The 20592-nt window shown below is 37.7% G+C and overlaps 1 protein-coding gene across 2 annotated transcripts; it reads right to left on the bottom strand.

Moving 5' to 3' along the window:
• Positions 1-1349: 1349 nt before the first annotated feature.
• LOC103828858 (BEACH domain-containing protein B) lies at positions 1350-15401 on the bottom strand. 2 transcript variants are annotated; one of them, XM_009104500.3, is made up of 28 exons: positions 15063-15401; positions 14443-14895; positions 14178-14336; positions 13944-14093; positions 13360-13515; positions 13207-13248; positions 12773-13117; positions 12262-12435; positions 12007-12167; positions 11529-11847; positions 10999-11425; positions 10391-10721; positions 10081-10269; positions 9063-9324; positions 8738-8929; positions 8442-8660; positions 8183-8359; positions 7652-7767; positions 5875-7240; positions 5492-5797; positions 4957-5409; positions 4825-4871; positions 4651-4744; positions 4346-4552; positions 3871-3996; positions 3361-3732; positions 3048-3279; positions 1350-2794 (listed from the first exon to the last, which is right to left on the bottom strand). In XM_009104500.3, the coding sequence occupies exons 1-28, from the start codon at positions 15090-15092 to the stop codon at positions 2112-2114; spliced, it is 7788 nt and encodes a 2595-aa protein (XP_009102748.1). In that variant the 5' UTR covers positions 15093-15401; the 3' UTR covers positions 1350-2111. The 2 variants fall into 2 exon arrangements, with proteins under 2 accessions (XP_009102748.1, XP_009102750.1); XM_009104502.3 differs by lacking the exons at positions 14178-14336; positions 14443-14895; positions 15063-15401 and having other exon boundaries at positions 12773-13112; positions 13944-14029.
• Between the last annotated feature and the right edge of the window lie 5191 nt (positions 15402-20592).

The following is a 20592-nucleotide window of genomic DNA, read 5'->3' as shown; positions in this document are numbered from 1 at the left end:
CCGCAAATTGACCAGGTTTTTCGAGATTATAAGGACTGGGTTTTTTCGGGATTGGCTGAAACGGATCATGCGGGATTATTAGGACCCATATTTTTCTTTCTTCATTTCTTGTTTCACCTGAAAAAAACGAGAGGGAAGTGAGAAGAAAACGATACCTTGTGACTTCGACCCGAGAGATAGATGAATTCCAGCGACGATGTGATGTGCTGCAGTCCACGGATAATTACATGGAACCAGCTCAGCATAGAGTTTAGGACGTTCTGAACATTTCAATCGAGGTTCATGTTTTTCACCATGCCAGACTTGAGAAAAATCATGCCAGACTTGAAAATGATTATGCCAAACTTGAGAAAGATCATGCCAGACTTGACAAGGATCATGCCAGACTTGACTTGGGTCGAGCCAGACTTAGCTTGGGTCGTGAAGAAACCGAAGACGGACATGCATTCTCATCCGGCGGACCATCCGGACAGTCCCGCAAGCGTCCTTATCTTTACCCCATGCATCCATGTGGTTCGGATGAACCTGGACATTATCTGAAGAGACATCTTTGACCAATCTGCATGGAAGACTGAGTTTTTGACTCATTAGTTCAGATCTGGTCAAATTTGTATTTTCTATGCATTATTTTCCGTGTCATTTATTTATTAGTCTTTGACTACAAACATTATAAATATGTAGTCTCATTCTATGAATAAAGGCAGTCTAAGTTTGAGTTTATTTTTATTTCTTCTCTCAGTGAGATAGAGAGTTTTTTTAACTAGTTCATTGGTGTGAACCAGCTTGTTTATGTGGTGGTCAGCCAATTCATCTTTGTGTGTTGTTTGGTGGTTAGCCAACACATTCATTCTTTCTTTGGTGGTTAGCCTTAGATCGTGGGTATATCAAGAGTCATTGCGCATCTCTTGACGATCCTTTCAATCCATCTCAGTTCCAGAAGTGTTGTTTGCCTTCTCGGTTCATATCCAACATCCGGCTAAAGTGATCCTCCCGTTTTAGGGTCCTTCACGATGATTCGAGCTCCAACGGTGTTTCGGTTTTCACATTGTCAGAAGTTCTGTAGTAGAGGAGTTTCACGGAAAGAACCCATGGAAAAGGTGCTGGCGACTTCCACCGACAGAATCTTCCTCTCTTCTCTTTCTTTGATCTACTTGCATGCAACAAAATCATGTACAAATCTCATGTTCTTTCTTTACTTTTCAGTAGATCTACTTTTAATTGCATGTTCACTCATTTAAGAAAAAGGATTGAAATTTACTTTTAATTGGAAGAGTCGGCCTTATTGCCTTGTTCTGGAGACAGGTTCGGTTTGTTCATTGTCTTATTGCATGTTATGTTTGCGTATTGATAATTCATTGTGTAATATGTGATTGTGATTGTCTTATGTTGTTTGCTATGTGTTCTATGTCATTGTATTGTTCTAATGTTTGTCTTATGTTAATTATTGTTGATTGATCATGATTCGAATGATCATATAGTAAGGATGGTGCAGGCAACAGTATATTGGACGTTCCGCGGACTGACCCGCAAAGGCATACTAGTATTGCAGTACGTGATTGGGTTAGTCATTCCGAGACTACAGCCCGTGCGGGTCAGATCTGCTTGAAGAAGAATCCGCTGCGGTATGGGACAGATAAACCTGTTTGCCATCTTTAGTAATTTGGATGATTTATTATGTTATTGAAAAGCTTCGGAGGGTTTTTGTAATATAAGACGATAAAGAGTTTGAAATGCCGAAAACAATTGACGGATGTTTGAAGGATGAAAGACCATACAAATCTAGGGTGATTACATAAAGACAGTTTTCAACGCAATGGCAATGGGAAAGAGGTATAGATTCTTACTTTAATCCCCGAGCATGCATGCAAATCGTATTACCTCTTTAAACGCACCAAAGGCATATATGGTACTGTTACATCAATCAACACCTCTCTATTGTCTATGCATCTTTAATCTATTAAAATGAGATATATGGCACATTTACAAGGCTGTAAAAAGTTTGTAAAGTCCCTCTGCGGTCTACAAGATAAGCCACGAATCGAGAACCAATGGAATCATGGGACACAGATTTACACACGGAACATATCATTGCCGTGCGATCAAGTTCTTCTTCAGGATTTTATGCTCCAGATTGGGTTTGGTTTCCGATGCTGAGGATTCTCGATTGAATAAACAAGAAGGGCTCCATCTTTTGTCCCTGCTAAGAAACACTCTTCTTGAGTTACAGTCAAAGAGGTGATTATTTTCCCGGCTCCGCTATACCTTCTTACTACTTCAAGGGTGTTCATAGACCGAACAACTATTTGTCCTTGGTCTCCGGCAGTAACCAAAAACTCTCCACACTTACTAAGTTCAAGACAATTGATACGTCCATTTGACTCGGAGCTGGCGAGATGTTTTCCGTTAATGGAGTAGAGGTGCAGACTAAGATCATCGTCACCGTACAGAACAATCCGTCCATGGTGCGATGCAGCAAGCTTCGAAACTGCGCTGCCTGAAGGATGTTTTAAGGATCTTATGTATCTTCCTTCTCGCAATGTGTGGAAAACACAGGTTCCATCTTTTGACCCACTGATGACTATGTCAAGATCAGTGCTGACATATAAGCATGTTATTATATCGTCATGACCACAAAGAATATGAGAAGGAGCATCCGCGAGGACGATATCTCTCCGCAGTGCTTCTGCGTGCATATTTTTCACCCTCTTTTCAGGTGTTTTCATGCGGAGAATGTCCCACACCATCACAGTCGTATCATAGCTACCAGTTGCAAGAATGCTTGAATCAGCAGTCACTGCAGTATTAATGATATAACCAGTAAGGCATGAGTAGCTTTAGCAAAAAATGAAATGCTAGACGTCGCCAACGAAAACTATATTTGAATGAAGCACCTAGCTTGTGGGATTGAGTGATTTTCCGAGTCAAAATAATGTTGTTATTCTTTGCCATAATTCCAGATTGGAATACTTTCTCGAACATTAAGGAAAACCTATCCTAGAGCCTCATATCATTAACCAGGCAAAGGAAGCAGAGGACAAATAGCATACCTGCAACACAGCTTACGACGTCTTTATGATGTCGGATGCTCTGGACTACCCGTCCATCAGTCAAGGATATGACATGAAAACTGTTCTCCCAGTTCCCACATGAAACCAGAAAGTTTTCCTGTGGGGTTTGCATTGTGGCAAAGCATTGTGATCCAAGTTCAACATTGTCTGCAAGGGGACTTCCAATGTTGCGGGGAGAGAGAACATCAGAACCAACTCCGAAGTATGGATCCTGCAGTAAAAGAGGCCTCAGCTAATGTCGTACAATGTAATATTGAATTAATGGAATCCAAAAAGATAATGGACAACATACCTGAGAGCTAGAGAAAGTAAAATTTCCGCCAGAATGTAGTTGAGTTGTCAACCAAATCTTGACTGACAAAGTGAGACCCTGGTTGACAAGAACTATATTTGAATCTAGAACACCGACATATAGAACTGATGATGGGGGGTTAGTCGTAGCGGGAAGAATGGAAGTCAAATTGATGGACGCAGGAGCAAAGTACAACGGATGTGCAATTGGAATAGGCGGCCCTCTTCTCGGATGTTTCTTCCGGAAGATCTGGATTGGAGTTTGACCAAAATTAGCAATCTGATCTTCAACTGCTGATATTTGCAGTTCGTCTTCCATATTTTCTACGTCAACGGCACCTTCATATGTAAGGTAATAAAAGATATTTGCTGCCTGCAGTTAAGGAGTATTTAATTTTTAATAAGAACCGAATAAGAGGCTACAACAGAGAATACGCGAGCTTATGAAATATGAAGTACCACCAGTACCGAGCAATAAATAAAGCTAGTCTGAGAAAATTAATCGGGGTACCTCCACAGCTGGTTTGCCACGCTGTTTGTGTCCAAATATCAAATCAATCCATTCATGGAGATGTGAGCTAACATACTCGCTCTCTAAGGCTTCTCTATTGCGAGCAATAAACATCTCTGGAGAACCCTGCATATATAATTGGCTATGAAGTTCTCAAGGAGATTAAACAACTGTACATTCGGGATGTCTAGAAAACAAATCAAAACAAACTGTCAATACAATCCTTAGCGCCCCCACACTACCAAAAGAAAGTTTCAAGTTTAGTTTGTTACTACTCCGCGCTAATCTCCACATAATCATAGTTCTATAGGTGGTCTTCTTCAATAAGGACCAAACACACCTCATGAACATGTTTTCCATACCACAACAGTACTCTTAATATATATACAACATACTCAGTTGTCCCACCAAACTCCACAAACTAATTCAGCGCCCCATTAGATTACCCTGTATATAATGCGTGTGAGAAGCATACCTTAGCCCAAGGAGGTAGACAAATATCTCCGAGAGGTTCACCGTCTTGTTTCACTCCAAGGTGGTAGGAGTTAGAATTCACCAGAAATTCAGGCATGTAGAAGAACTCAGGGATCAATTCTTTTACATCGCTTGTATTTGACAGGCAATTTCGATATGTCCCCTCAATACTTTGAAAAAGACGATCTGCGTGATCAAATTTACCACCCTGGCCACAAACAGAACTGTTATGTGATATGTCCGTATACAGCATTTTTCATTATACACTCCAGAAATCTGCTAATTGTTAAAGTTGGACGCAAGTACCTGCAGACTACGATGGAGGGATGTAAATGGCTCTAACCTCAAAAGATAATACAACACACTTCCCATACTTGAATAATGGGACCCGTAATAGAAACTGCATTAAGTCATTAACAAAATTACTAAGGTGCAAGGGAAAAAGTCTCTTTAGTAGAGAAAACATTCTTCACTGTATACCTAGGTATATCAGGATCAGAGAAGCTGTGGTATCTGTCCTCAAAAACCTGGCACAACAATAAATCATTTTGCATTATTAAATTCATGCCATTAATATCAGAAACTAAATACATGTCAGTGCTTTATACTAACCTCAAATCTTCTTGAATCTAAAGCTCCAACCGGTTTAGAAAGATCACGAAAGGTAGATGCTTTACTAAAATCAAGAGTCTCAGATGAATAGTCAGCCACCACCCAAGGGAAAACAGGATACTGAGTCAAATCATTATAGGATCTGCCTGCAAGGGTGTTGAGAATCATCAAGTATTCAAAGTTTGTAATCTCTCTCCTTCTCCATCTGTCTCTGGCTGCTTCTGCCATCTCCATAGCTACACGTCTGTCAACAAAGGAAATCACTGCTGTCCTGTCCCTAGGAACACTCTTCGGAAACAGAAATTCATTCCTGGTAGAAACTATCAACATTCCGACCTCCTTTGCATTCTTTGGCGATGCAAAATTAAGAAAAACTGGGGGCACCGATTCCTGGAAGAAAATTACCACAGCTGTGTATTGAAGCAAATATCTCGTCCAATGAACACTTTTCACCTATCAACAGACATCCATGAAAACACTATCAAATACGCGGACACTGATGCACGAAATGGCAAATTAGTTTGATGTTTGTTACCTTCCCTATTTTCCATCTTCTATGACGCTTAAACTTTTTTAGCGGTTTCTGATTATTTTTTTCAGATTCTAAATCTAAGGATGTCTCCCTCTCATAAGGTGAAGACCATTTAACAAGGTTCTGTTTACTGTCAGTTTTTGTTACATCACCACCCTTTGCAGTGCTAAAGTTCTTGAAGACAGATGATCCACCAGTTCCTTCCACCAAAAACTCCCCAGAGAAATGCAAAACATTTTTCATAACTGCCAAACAACCAGCCAGTTTCCTCTTGGGAGTTATAAGAACACAAGGAACTGATGTCAAAACCTGAGAAAAATATAAAACGAAAAGCATGTTATATATAGACACTGTATTGTCTACTCCAAAATCTGCGAAATATGCACCTCGCTGGTTTCAACTTCTAAAGAAGAGGCATCTACTTTCTCTTGTACAACATCCTTGAGATCACTACTGCTTCTCACAAGCTCAGAGAACTGGATTTCTGCAGACGTATCCAATAAATTTTGCTCACTTTGACTATTGTCGTTCTCACAAGATTCTGAGCCACCCTCATCGGTTATCCTGCGAATGCCTTTCAGCAAAAATCTCTTCATCTGTTCAGGTAAATGTATCACACCAGACTTGCTTTCATTGATAACGTTTGTGGTCTCATTTTCGGTGGCAGTGGAAGTAGAAGGTGGATGGCACAGCCTTTCATCAAAATGATAATTCCTTCTCAACTTTGGTCTACGCCTCCAAGAATCTTCTGTCCTGTCGAGTTTCCAGTGATTTACAATGTTATTAGGAAAAGGAGTTGCAGACCAAGGACCTCTTTCATCCATCAAAGATCGCAGCATGTGAATCCATTTCTCAGTAACGTTTTGCTGTTGCTCTTCATGGCTTAATTGCACTGCAACTCGTCTATTTTCATCCCATGTAAGAACAGTTTTTAAACCGCTTTGCAGCTCATCATCAAAAGGTTTCTTGCTGTTGGATTCCAAAGATGATGCTTCATTATTCCTTTCACCGAGGGCTTTCACTTTACGAGTACGATCAGATAGTAATGTTTTCATGTATGTCGTTTCATCAGTGACTGCAGCAAGCACACGGTCTTTGTGGATAAGATTCTGGATAGAACCCACTTCTTTGAAGATTCCACCAGATTCAGAACTGTCATCCTTACTCATACCACTGGTGGCCAGGATGGACTTTCCACAACTTACAGTTTCACGTATCAGGTGCGATATTACATGAAAACGAGCACCATCATCTAGCTTTCCATATTGAGATCTTACATAAAGTAAACAGCCAATAAAGAGATGCAATCTGCTCTTGCTTTGTTCATCATCGGCAGATAAAAAGGAAGGCAAGAGTGAGGTCACCTGCTGCACACATCTAGTGGCTTTTTCCAGCGACGACATGCACAGATAAAGGGTGACAAGCCTAAACACGATTCGTGGGCATTTCTCACTTCGTAGGAGCATAGCTTTATCAACGTTTTTGTTAATTTTTCCACTTAATGCATTGCCTATTCCTCCTGAAACAACAACTGCGGCCATTTCAGCAGCTGGAACATTTAATGACTCTACTAATCCTCTCGCTCTTTGACCAATAGAAGGACCAGTAGCTAAAGATTTGGGGGACATCTTCATCGGACCCCTTCCATTAATATCACATATTATTCTCCACAAATTGTCATACAGATTCCACCATCTTTCATTGGTCATTAGTTCAGTTATTGTGGTGCAAGAGTGCTGACTTTCTGTGTTTCTGGAAAATGAACGAGGAAAATAACATCATCACCAAAGATGGCAAGCAAGAGAGCAAATACTAGGGATCAGTCACTGAAAAGCTTTTAAAACAGCTTCACATATAATGAAAAAACAAATATTAGAAAATGAAGAAAAAAAACTACTAAGAGCAGTGAAGAGAGAATTTAAGTAATAGGCTTTCTTTTAAATAGTAAATCACTATCCTGATTTACCCAAACTCCCATGTTAATATGTTATTGTTTTGATCGGAAGGCAGTTATGTTTCTCTACAACAAAATCATGGGCTAAAAGTTACGCTACAACTACATGTATCCTATAATTGGTTTCAGTGGGTGTAAAGTTAGCAACATAGGAATTGAAGGCATATCTTGTCACCAATTTATACATTTGAAATCCAGAAAGAACATACCTAGAGGTTTCTTCCGTCAACAGTCGTTGGAAATTCTCATCTAAACCCAAACTGTGGTCCTCACGGTTTGCAAGTTGTAATAAATCCTCTGAAAAATCAGCACTATTTGCCGGAAACTGCAAGGAATACATTTGACATTAAAGTTCCTATAGATAAAGTAAAGCACAGATACGCTTTTAACAGGAACAGAAAACTGGATCAAACCATTTGTTAATTTGATTTTGACCTTAAATAATGAAGTTATTTGGGTTTAAAAAGATTCAAGTGAGCTTAATTTAATCCAAGATGTGTCACTGAATTTAACTAAATACCTTCACTACCCTGGCTTATTATTCATCGCGGGTAAGGTAATGAATGAATGAAAGGATCGTTACTATAGATAATCTAATGTTCATCAAAAGATCTAAAGCACAACCTGGTCTAACAATACGGGAGAACGTGAAAATACCGACCAAGACATGATTTAGTAACACTTAGTTCAAAAATCAACTGCATGATAGGAATGAAAAACCAAAAGTAGGTTGGTCATACCAGGAGCCTACTGCCAAATTCACGAACAAGCATCTCATCAACGAGCCGCAAGAGGTACAGCACATTGTCGCGACATGGGTGCGAAAGGAAAATATTATCTTCAGATGAGAGTTCCACCAACCGCTGAATCAAGTCTTCATAGAGGTCACGGAGAAAAGACCGGTATGGTGCATCATTCTGTGACGAAATAGAATAAGCAAAGATCAACAACAATCTTTTTCTAAGGTATAAGAAAGAAAATCAGTTTTGATTAACCTACATGCTCACAATGCAAGAGTATGAAATTCACAGTTTCCTCCAACTGCTGCCAGCCTCCCTTCACAGATAAGATATAGTGGCAGAGAACGACACAAAAGAGACCCCTGACAAAGTGTTGCTCATTTAATGCCAAGTCATCGTGATTTAGCAGCTCAGATCTGTAGTCCTTTATCACATCAAGTGTCACGGACGCTGATAGCCATGCACTCCATCCAAATTCCTACACATACCGTTTTGTATTTTTAGTGGCGTTTTAACACTTGCATATCTGAAATTTTCAGTCATTGGTGTATATACCATCAAAGCTTCAACATTCATAGGATTTGAATCAAGAAGATCCAGAATGTCACTGATTATTTTTATTCGCGCTGATCCATCCTTGCAGCCGGACAGGAATTTGAAAATAAAAACAAAAATTTGTGGAAGAAAGAAGTGAGAGTTGCTTGCTTTGCTTCTCTGCTTATCAACTTGGTTGTATTTCTGTAGAACCTACAAGGAAAAAAAAAAATCTCCCAATGATTTCCATCAAAATACATAAGAAAGTTTGTAGAACACAAAATTGAGTAGGAAAAATGATTAAAATCAGCACTCATGATTAAAATTAGCACTCTTGAACTGATACCTGTTTGGGGCTGGCACCACCAAGAAGAACATCGAACAAGGTTGCACGCAAGTTATCTGTCTGAGGATATTGGAACAGTCTATCTGACATGGCAACAAATATTGGTTGCGTTCTACCACCAATTTTCTTATGCCCTTGTGAAAGAAATTTAGTTCTTCCAACGGGAAGAGTGAAAAACCTTGGTCCTTTTTTCTCTGAAGGTACATCATAGAGAAGCCTTCCAAGGAACTGCAAGCTGAGTAACCTTATAGGCTCGTAATCCCTGCCAAACCCCAAATGTGGAGATAGATGAGCAAGATTTTGTATGCCTCAATAAATAGAGGAAAATTTTCTCCCTGATCTAGTCTAAAGCCAAAATTATTAGTTATGCTCAGCGCAGACCATGGACAAACATTGCTTTAGCTACGAAAGTCTACTGATTTTTCTATGCAACTATTGACTCAATACCATTGGTTTAATTTACAAGAAGGCATGCAACTGTCAAATCAGTACCACATGTTTCCTTTACAAGAAAGACGCAGATGCAAACAGAAAAACTTATCTTTATCCAAGACTCCAGCAGAAACAGACCACCTCAATAAATTTAAGGAGGATCTTTTGTTATGAAAGGGTTTTAGGGCTTACAGTAGTCTACACTTTAATTCACCATCCCCCATAATTTCAACAATACTTTGACGGTTAGCAAGTACGTGTTCAAAACAAAACAGAAACATGAACAGATGATGTTTGAGCCTTTGCTCTATCAAATGATTGAGGTTCTTGTCAGTTTTACAATCTGTTAACATGCATAACAGAGGAGCATCTATCGCTGCAAATAAACTATATATTTCAACTGAATCAGTCCATTGATGTCCAACAAAGCCCCTTAAAAGTTCGGTAGCATGAAAACAACGACGGCTTTGCAGAAAACAGCAGACCCACCCATATTTTCAAGATTCATGTATATTTGGAAATTGAAATCACATGTACTAACCAACCACGACATATATGAAAACCGATAGGATAAAAAAAAACTTACCTCTGAAGAAGATTGACGAAAATGTGGCATCCACCAATAAGATTGACTTGTTCAAGAAAAGAAGCAAGGACTGATGTTTGAGAAATTGCACGGATAACCATATGCAGAACATCTTCGATGCATGCTACATCCTGACATGTCTCAAAAAATGCTATCAAAGCTTTTACATCCCCTGATGTGATGTTCTGCCTGAAATACGGATGAAAAGTCGGAATAAAACTGAGAGCAAAGACTTATAGTTTCAAAAGTTTTTCATATCATGTATTTTATAGATGACTGAAAAAAGTGAAATTTATAGTGGATGACATGCCTTAGGCTCATTTCACCTAGGCTCAGTAAAAGGAGACGAATTTTATGAATTTCGTCCCTACTTGGTCTTTCTGCAATAGTTCTTGCTGGTTGCAAAAGAGGCTTGCTTCCTTTAGCAGAACGGTATCTCTCAGATTCCCAGTAAAAGTTCCATACTATGTCAATAACTCTTGGGAGTCGACAAAGGCTTCCCAGAAGTCGCGGATCATTATCCAGCTGTTGAATGAGAAACATGTAAAGTTCACGCTGCACATTATAGGTTGCACGGATCCAAATGTGAGGATTAAGGAAAATGCTTGATATGGCATCCTCCACAAGCTGCTCAGCAAACCCTGGATAGAGATAGAAAAATATAACTAGAAGTTTAAAATTGACCAGCCCCTGATTTATAAACAACTTTAATACTGAATTAGCGAAAAGGTAAGAATCTGACTAAAGGTGCAAGATTCAGAGAACAGTATGTGAAGAATAGCCATTAGAATGTCAGAAAAATCCCAAACATAATTAGAAATATATTTCTACTTCATGTAAAAACAACTGCAATATATAGTATCAGAAGTGATGCAAACTAGCTGCAGAAAATCAAAATGATGCACTCACAACACGTACCAGAGCTTGAAATAACATTGAATAGGTGTTTCATGGATGAAAGTGTTTCCAGATTGAGTTGCTTCGGTTGAATAGACTGTAACAAAAATCCTAGTATTGGGAATCCAGAGAGAAGATGCATCTGTTGCTGATTTCCTGGATTTTCATCCAAGACAGAAGCAATAAGTTCAATAACTTCTGCTGTCATACGCTCTTCTGGAGCAGGCATTGATGAAGCTTCCTCTTGAAGTGCTTCACTTTCACATCTATCAGTTTGTGTAATCAAAGGGAAAAAAACAGATATCCCTCCGACACAGTAAATTATCTGCTGGAGCAAGCGTCGCGAACATAGCTGAGTGCCAACCATAATATCAGCCTCAAATACGAGCCTATCTTGCAAATGATCTGACACCCGAGAGACATTAAACAATCTCCTACCATCACTCGCCTAGAAGTAGAGAATGAAAGTTTTTTATTACATTGGAAATAGAAATTTCTTATTAAAATTGGCATAATTGGATAGAAAAGAAGTACTTGAAGAGGTGTATGACCTGTGCATTGAGTCCAAAGGAAACCTTAGGTGCAAGCCCATCTTTTCCATCCAGGATAGCACTAGGAAATGGATTATCAGAAAAGGGACCAGTCATCTCATTCTCTAAGAATGCATACATATAGCTTGGTCCTAGCGAATAGATGGCCTGAACTTGATCCGAAGACAAGGCATCATTAAACAAGTAAATGGGACCGATCTGGCCAAAAAATGGGAACACGTCTCGGATGGATTCCAGGCCTTCGTTATCTTGGATATGTGGCAACGTGATACTTGTACCAATGAAGCAACTGGTAAGTACATCGGTAACTTTTGGATAGCTGAAACAAAGATGACGAAATCAAGAACTGTACAAATAAAAATAGAGCACCCCAAACATACTCAATGTGACTGGTCAATATTTCTAACGATGTTAAAACGAGCCTTTAATCAAATTGGTACCAAAAAAAAAATATATATATATATATATCTTGAATCACCTGCATCTTTCAGATGACACGAGCTCCCCATCAACATAACACCTCAGGAGGCTACCACCCCAGAAAGCTCTTCCAATACTGTGGGAAACACAAATAAAATGCCACTTCTTACTGACCAAATTGGTGTGCACATTTACACATTGCCGTTTCAGATTCAGTGACTGAAAAGGAAGAAGAAACTTGTATTAGGGCGAGTCATAAGAAATTAGAAATAGTGAAGAAAAAGAAACAGAAAAGTCATGTCATTTGTCTTACAACATAAGACAATCCATCGTTCCCAACAGCGGCAAAGCAGCCCTTCCCATTTTTTGACATAAAACTGAAGATACCCATTTTTCCATCTCCACGAAAGCTTTCTACCCTAAGCCAACAGCAAAAGGAAAACCCCTTATTGACAGGCCACTGAACAGGTGTTTTGATCACAATGCCCTGCAGACGGAAATAATTTACAAAAACGGTAAGACGTAAGAATAAGAAATAGCAAGAGTTTGTCTACTCACCAACAAAATTGCAATACTTAAAAATGAATATTCCGACAGATTATCACCACTTCTTGGTTTCAAATTCAAAATCTTTCAACTTCACATAGCCCCCACGATGTCTAAACTTTAACCAATTAAACTTGCGGTATGTTCAAATACTGTTATAGCACCGTTCACTAAACACTGAAAACAGATTGCACCGAGAAAAGCTAAAATAAATTGTAGCAGTACGAAAACACGCAGATTTTATGCATATAAACTTTCGCAGAGGGAAAAGCACTTACAGAATCAACCCCATTCATGTCAAAAAAGCCTGTTGGTCCTTTCTCATTCAGCATTGACAACAAACAAGCCAATAACAGTGAGCGGTATTTCTGTTGGTTACCCACTCTTTCACTCCGGAGAAGGGCAAAGATCTTACGAATATCCTTCCCAGAAATACTGTGGCCACCAATTGTCCGAGTTAGCTGTGTTATTTTCAAGATAACACTCTCAGCATCTTCCAGAGAGAACCAATCGAGAAGAAGGTTGAGCATTCCTGCCCGAACACATGAAGCACGATTTGATATGGAATCCCTAAGGAGTTGTTGAAACAAATTTAGCCCATAACACTGCAAAGACTCGCTGCTCTGCCAAATTATAAACATCCACAGTAAAGATATATCCCACAACCAGAATTTAGGAGAAGAAAAATCCAAGTAACATGAATAGCACCAACCTTCTGAAGTACATTTAAGTAAAGTATGATAACATCTTCATTCTGAATAGGGAAAAAAATTGGAAACAGGGCAGTAGAGTTAGCCGCCATTAATTAGGAGTGAATTAAAAAGAGACCATTTAAGTAGCAAAGTAATAATAACTGCATCATCACCTTTATAAGAGCACTGCCTTTATCATCAAATTTGCCATCAACAAGCATGTCAAGTAGAGCATCTAGGAGTCTTTGGGTAGGTTGCCATTGGAAGAAATCCAACAATAAGCTTTGCAGTGTCTGATAACCCTTGCCAGCAAGGGCTTTGAAAGCAAACTGAAGGCAACAACAGGAAGCAGTGCCAAAAACAAATTATACTAGTGCAAGACTGCAAGTAATCTTTGGGTCCAACTTAACTCAGAAAGATTTCCTAAACGGTAGAATACCCATCTGGTCTTTTGTTCTACTATATTACTAGTTTAGATCCAAGTTTTCTTGGATTTCTTTCACCACTACTCGAGTCCCAAATCAAGTTAAGCTAAATTCACATGTCATCCAGAGAAAAGCCTTATCTACAAAGAGGTCCGATGTTTGTAATTTGCTAACATGAAAATGAGGAAGTCTTACAGAATAAACATTTTAATGTTGCTAAATATGCTAGAAAAATCAACCCATGTTATTTTTCGCATCCTAAGGTGATAAGTGAAGAAGCGTTTTTTAAATGACCCTTATTGTAGTGAAAAGAAAAAGAGCAGAAGAGTCACCTTTGAGGCGTCGTTATTTGCAAGCAGAGAAGTTAGAGTTTGGAGGACATTTAACACCAACTTCTCTCCATTTGCTTCATCGAAATTACCATTTAACAGAGACACGATGTGTAAGAAACACTCCCCGTCACGAAATAGGGCTTGGTAATACTGAAGGGAGAAACAATAGAAGACAAAATAAAGATGATGTCCAACAAACGTTACAAGCACTAAGTAAAAAACTTAGGGTCATACCCTCGAGTCAGTTTGAATCAAGTCCCTCATACCGGCCAATAGATCAACAGATAAGTCAACAAAATCATTTTCTCTTTCCTTCACTTGAGTGAATGTTTCTAGATATTTGGAACACACTTGTAATTTTGCTGTTTTGTCTTCGTCGCACAAAGGCGTGATCTGAAAATTTGGAAAAGAAAATCTTTCTTTATGCTTCTTAAGAGGCTAAAAGATCAATAGAAGTATAGTAAAGAGTTACAAGTAGTAGTTTGAAAAGAAATACTACCTTCATGAGATCAATAATGTGCTTCATCACATTGTTCCTAACGGCCTTCTCCCAAAAGAGCTCAAAAAGGCAATCAACACAAACAGAGCTCCGCAAAACATATACTTTTGCATCATCTGTTGAGGAGAAAAACTCTGAGAAAATCCCAATGCATGTTTCCACGCATTCAAACGAACAATCCTCTGAATGAGACTTGTTATGAGGTGAATCAACTAGAACTCCACTGTCGTCACTACTTTCTAGTAAAGGGTCAACACACAGAGACTTCCTACTTTCCCTGGCTTGGGTGCAAGCCAACCTGAGCACACGACAGGGTCCATTCAAGGCCTTGAAAGAGAGTTTATTCTCATTTGAAAGCTGCAACGAGCGTAACAGACGCTGTGAAAGACCATTTGCAATACTGGGCGTAGATACAGACTGCTCAAGAGCATCTAAGAGAACAGATACACTCGGCTGCAATCACAACACAACAAAAATATTACTTCATCAAAGAGAATAATCAACACTCCAGCGTTGGGGGAGGATATACAACTTTCAAACAATACTCCAACTAAACCCACATTCTTATCGATTCTCAAGCAATCAACAACGACAAGCATCGGAGAAATTGAAATGCGTACCGAATGAGACGCAGTTGCAGGCGATTCCATTAGGGCGGGCGCAAAATCGGTTTCGTGTCAATGATTTGATTTGAGATCTATATAGCCTACGTACGGTTCGATCCAACGAGAAATTATCCGAAGCTCTCACATAACCCTTCTTCTTGGATCGGTGCCAAGGAGAGAAGAATAAACCCTTCTTCAAGTCTAATGAAGCATTTACCCCCACATTCTGGAAAGAAAAAGAGTGTGTAGAATTTACAAAAGCAGGTCCTTCCTTTTACTAAATGTTTATGTAATTTTCTCCATCTATTATATGTATCTCAATTTAACCCCATTTTCTTGAGGAAGGTTTTCTACCCAAACCGTCCAAATTTCATTGGTTTAAGTAAGAGACTGAAGTAATCTTTTTTTATAAGCTACTAGAAGCTCACACAATAAAAAAATGTAATTCAAGAAATGCAAAGCTTCTACAGAAAGGTGGAGAGGATATTTAAGCAAACACGGCTAAGAAGTTTTTGTAATACAAAGAGACGAAAAGATTTCTGAGGTATATCAGTACGAGCTATAAGATCTTTTATTTTTATCGTCTCGACACAGACCGCTTAACAAAGGAAGAAATTTAAAAACTCAATTTGCGATGCCAAGTAATAAGTCCACATGACATGATGTGGATTTGTAAGGCTGCTTGGTCAATCATAGAAAAAATTTTGCGAATGTGATTTAGTTCTAAAAGGCTTTTTCCAAATATATGAAATTCAACAATATTGTTTATAATTCTGAAGATAGACAACGAATAAGAGAAGAAATATCATTGTATTATATTTATGTGCAATGTGAGTTACAAAGTTATCTCGGAAATCTTGGCAATTCTCCAAATTTCCTAAAGATGTTGTTGCGAAGGTTCATTTGACAAATTTTGTATAAGGAGCTTGCGAAGGATTTCCACAAAGAAATGTTTCCTCACAATGCGTCATGAAGATCGATATGTCTAAAGCATTCGACGGTCCAATTAATTTTCATGTTAAACACATTATCAACTCTGAATTTTAGGTTGAGGTTATATATTGGATCAATCTTTTCATATCAATGACTTCATTTTCGGTAGTAGTAAAGGGTAAATTAACTTCAGAGTCAGAGGAATGTTTGCTTTCACCATATTTATTTGTAATATGTTGAATTTGTTCTCTAGACTGATCAATAAGCAGCGCCAGCAGAAAGAAGAATAAGATTCCACCCTTAGTGTAAGCAAATTCAACTGACCCATTTGTGATTTGCCAATAATCTAATAATATTTGCTGATGGGAAGAAGATATCTAAAGCAAGCTACATTCCTTTGACATAAATAATTTGATCTAACATGGGTTTTTTGACAAATCAATTCCTCTCATATGCAGGAGACTTCAACTTCTAAACTCATTAATCACCAGCATATTGGATTAATGAATTTCAGCTTATAGACTTCTCAATAGTTGTGTGGATGAGATAAACAAACTCTGGTCTATTTTCTTATGGTTGGATTTGGAGCTAAACCCAAGGAATGACAAAATAGTATGTATAGATCTATGTGTTCCAAAATTTGGCAGAGGCCTTGAGATAAAATTGGTAAACAAACCAAACAAAGTATATTTGGAGACTCATCTCCTCTCAATCAGTTTTATGGATTAAATGGATTATAGAATTCAAGTAGAGGATCAAGGATGTGGACAAAACTCATGTAATTCAGAGAAACTACATAATATTTCTATCGACTTCATATTCACAATGTTGTTTGGACCTATTAGTTAGACTAACACCACATAATTCAGCCTATTTTTAAGCCAAAGTAATATTCCATACATCAACTCATAATTTTCTTAATGTACAAAAAGAGATATTGTAACTAACAACGATATTTTACGTAAAGATTTTATTATTATTTTCTTAATACAGAAAATAACTTAAGGAAATAGTCATAACAAACGGATCAATATTAATGTACATATTTTTGGACCCTACATATAGATTATCGAACATATGATGCATACCTTTGTATTACAAACTTAACAATATTCATTGCACTTTTTAAGTGATATGTTATTCATGTATTTCTTGACTCTTTTTATGAAATGTTATCACAAATTTAATATCTGAAATTGAAAACTATATCAATAATTAAAATAATTGGTTTTATAATAATGTAAATTGATAGTTGTAACTATGATATAAATATATGCGAGGAAAATTCATTTTTAATTTAAAATTGATAGCTTGTGGTTAATGACAATGTTTTGAAAACCGAACGGGACACTGATTCAACATTGCACCTGGATCAATGGTCGGACCGGTTTAACCGCTTAATTTTAAATTAAGTAACTATATATATGTAAGTATAACTATAGATTAATTTTGATATCAATGTTATATTTTAAAACTGAAATGGAAAATTAAAATGAAAAAATCAAAAATTAAAACTAATTTATTTATATATGTAGCAGAAAACAATATTAAATTTTGATGAAATCTTATTAAAATTGCAATTTTTTTAACTTGAATTTGCAAAAACTGGGTTGTAATATTGAACTAGGTCCGATTTAACTCGAATCGATTTTTAGCACAACTCAGAACCAGTTAGAAGAGCGAGTCAGGATCCGACTGGTTCGATCATACGGTCCGATCAGATTTTCAAAACATTAGTTAATACAGTTCAATAATTAAAATATATATTTTTAATAATGAATATTTTTACTACTAAAAACATACATATCATCTTTAAATCTATTTCAAAAAATCTCACACTATAAAAAATAATGAATAATAAAAACATTAAAATCAATAGTTATAATGTGAAACAAAAAAAATTATACTAGATTTAAAATTTATTAAAGATTAAAAACCTCAAACCCGCGCTTCTTAAGCGCGGGTCAAAATATAATTCTTTCTTATATTTTGATCACTAGTCATATATGGGAAGACTGCATGAGATAACAAGTCCTAGAGGATTATATTGATATGTGTATGTCTGTTCACAGAACGGTTGGCATGGTGTGAGACGCCTACATCAGCAAAACACATGTCAACAACCCTAAATGAAACAGAGATTGAGAAGTTGAAATGTATGGAACAAGTCGAGGATGTGGTCCTATGAAACAATGCATCAAACAAATTTTCAAGGAAGTTGGATTCAAAACGGACTTGGGAACTTCTGAGAGATGAAAAGCTGAGAACTAAATGGTACAAATGGGTATGGTTTAAACACGCAAATCAGGTATACTTGTTCGAAGTAAGTCTTTGCACTTGGTTTATATACATTATTTCTAGATTAACACAAAGTGTCCAATAGATTGAAAAAAGTTTCCTCTTGGATTTACATGCGGAAATGGATGGACTGTTATCATGTCTAAGAGAGCTACAGATCCTCGTGGTTCGTTTTAAGATTAACTGTGGTAATTTGGACCATTTGGTAGACATGATCGGCAACCCGGTTGACTGACCGGTATTTACTTTAGAGCTAGCTTATATTTGTTTTTAGCATATCAGCTTTGAAAGTTTCAGTATTATCGTGGGGGCGGTTTTGTGGGAGGTCGGTGCTGTCTGGTTCGTCGCTGCAGCTTCCTCCGGTGAGTCAGCAGTACCAAAGTGGTGGAAAGGAGTGGGATTGGATCGGCGTCAACCCAATCTCTCGCTTGCTTCATTCGCCGGAACGGGGTTTCAGTTTTTGGTCGAGCTAGGGTCTGACCTGAGCGCGTGACGGTGCGTAGAGTTCAGATAAGGTATGTTCTCCTTGGATCTGTTGTGGCGTTGCTTTGGTGTAGCCTGCTGTGGTCTGTCGCTCCGGCGTGGGATTAGTATCTCGTTTCTTGGTTATTATGGTGGTTGTGGTGGCTCTGGTAGCCAAGTTGTTCATGTTCTTTGTGGATTCTGCGGCTGGTTCTCAGCAGTGGAGGCGTGAAAGGAGTTCTATTTCTCAGAGTTGTCAACCGAGTGAGGTAGGTTCTTGTGGCAGCATGTCGTGAACCGTGAGACTGCATCCGCGTCTCATTGACGGTTCTGTCTACCTAGGATAGTTTCTGAGCTTTGGCAGCGGGCTCGTCTGTCTCTCCCCCCAATAAATGCTTAGTTTGGTTATACGGGTGTGTGTGGCTGCTGCTGTTGCTGTTTGTTCGTATGGGCAGGTGCTTTGAAGCTCTCGGCGAGCTGTTTGCAAGTGGGCCATTATTTTTAAGAGCGGATTATCGGGGAGGCCAGAATTACCGGGTTCCGACTCTCAGTTGAACTTGGTTTATCTTTTTGCGGCAAGTGGATGGTGCGAACTTGGTTGAGCCTTGGGACTGCGGTGGTAGTTGTTGTGTTTGCCTTACCTGTTGTAACCAGATCGAATTTATGTTTAGATTTTTCTTTTCTTTTTTGTTTCTTGTTAATTTTGTGCTTCTGTCAAAAACAAAAAGTTGGTAATAATATCTTAACATTTTTACCAAAAAAAAAAAAGTTATCTATATATATAAAGTCTATCTATCTATATATATATATATATATATATATATCTATAATAATAAAACAGGATTTTCTCTTTATATATATATATATATATAAAGGAGAGTTTTCTCTCACATCCTGCTGCCACATGAGCATGGAATAAAGGGCAAATGAGGACACGTGGCATACTTTTTTTTATTCGTTTAACGTGTTTTATGATTGTTGTCTCGGTAAATTTGTTTAATGGGCCAGATTTTGTTTCTCAAAAATTTACTGGGTTTTTACTGTTTTACAAACAGGTCCATGGGCTTTCATGATCACATCAATACTATTAAAACAGGAATATGCCCCATTGATATTAGTTAAGTCCAATTTTAAAAAAATAATTTTTATATAACTGCATCAAATATAACTGCATCAGTTGATATATTCATAATTATGTAGATAATTGAGTAACTAGATCTAAAATTAACTAAAAGGGACGTAGGAAGCAGTTACGTAGAAGAGTTGATCAATTATATTAGAAATAATCAAGACCCACTTTACTGAATTATCTGACCCACTAAATAATATATATCTTCTTTTATCAAATAGTTAATCTGGTCATAGATTATAAATCAATACTATTAAAACAGGAACATGCCCCATTGATATTAGTTGAGTCCAATTTAAAAAAAACTGATTTTTATATAACTGCATCTAATTATATTAAAACACTAACTATGTTGTAATTTATAACTTCTTCTACCTCTAGCAGAAGCAGTTATCAGGTTCTCTTTAAAAGCGCTTTTTATGATCATCGATTAATTACTCAGTAACAAACAAATACAGAACTCAGACACAAATTCAGAGTACACAAATTATATTATCTATCCATTTGTGGTTTCTGAATTCACTTTCTAGCTGATTTCCTTCGCTCCACTTACTGGTCGAAGACTACAAAAATTAAGACAAAGGGCCATGTTCGAAAATGTTCGAGATATAGAGCTATGCTTGGGCGTGGTGATTTCGTCATAAGCGGCGAGCAAATCGAAGGTCGCGATTTTTTTCTTTTTTGAGTTTTGAATGTTTAAAACTGATTTTTTACGACAGATCT

The sequence above is a fragment of the Brassica rapa genome, chromosome A01, assembly GCF_000309985.2.
Source record: "Brassica rapa cultivar Chiifu-401-42 chromosome A01, CAAS_Brap_v3.01, whole genome shotgun sequence".
NCBI lineage: Eukaryota > Viridiplantae > Streptophyta > Magnoliopsida > Brassicales > Brassicaceae > Brassica > Brassica rapa.
Note: the sequence above shows the minus strand (reverse complement) of the source record. Positions and strands in the feature narration are given on the sequence as shown.

Bases quoted from the DNA above. Each gene is read 5' to 3' on its own strand.
- LOC103828858 (XM_009104500.3), bottom strand. From the start codon at position 15,092: ATGGAATCGCCTGCAACTGCGTCTCATTCG. The intron at 13,249-13,359 runs GTGATGATGCAG...TTCCCTATTCAG, and splicing joins AAGGCAGTGCTCTTATAAAG to AATGAAGATGTTATCATACT. The intron at 3,280-3,360 runs GTATGTTGTCCA...CTTTTACTGCAG, and splicing joins TTACTTTCTCTAGCTCTCAG to GATCCATACTTCGGAGTTGG.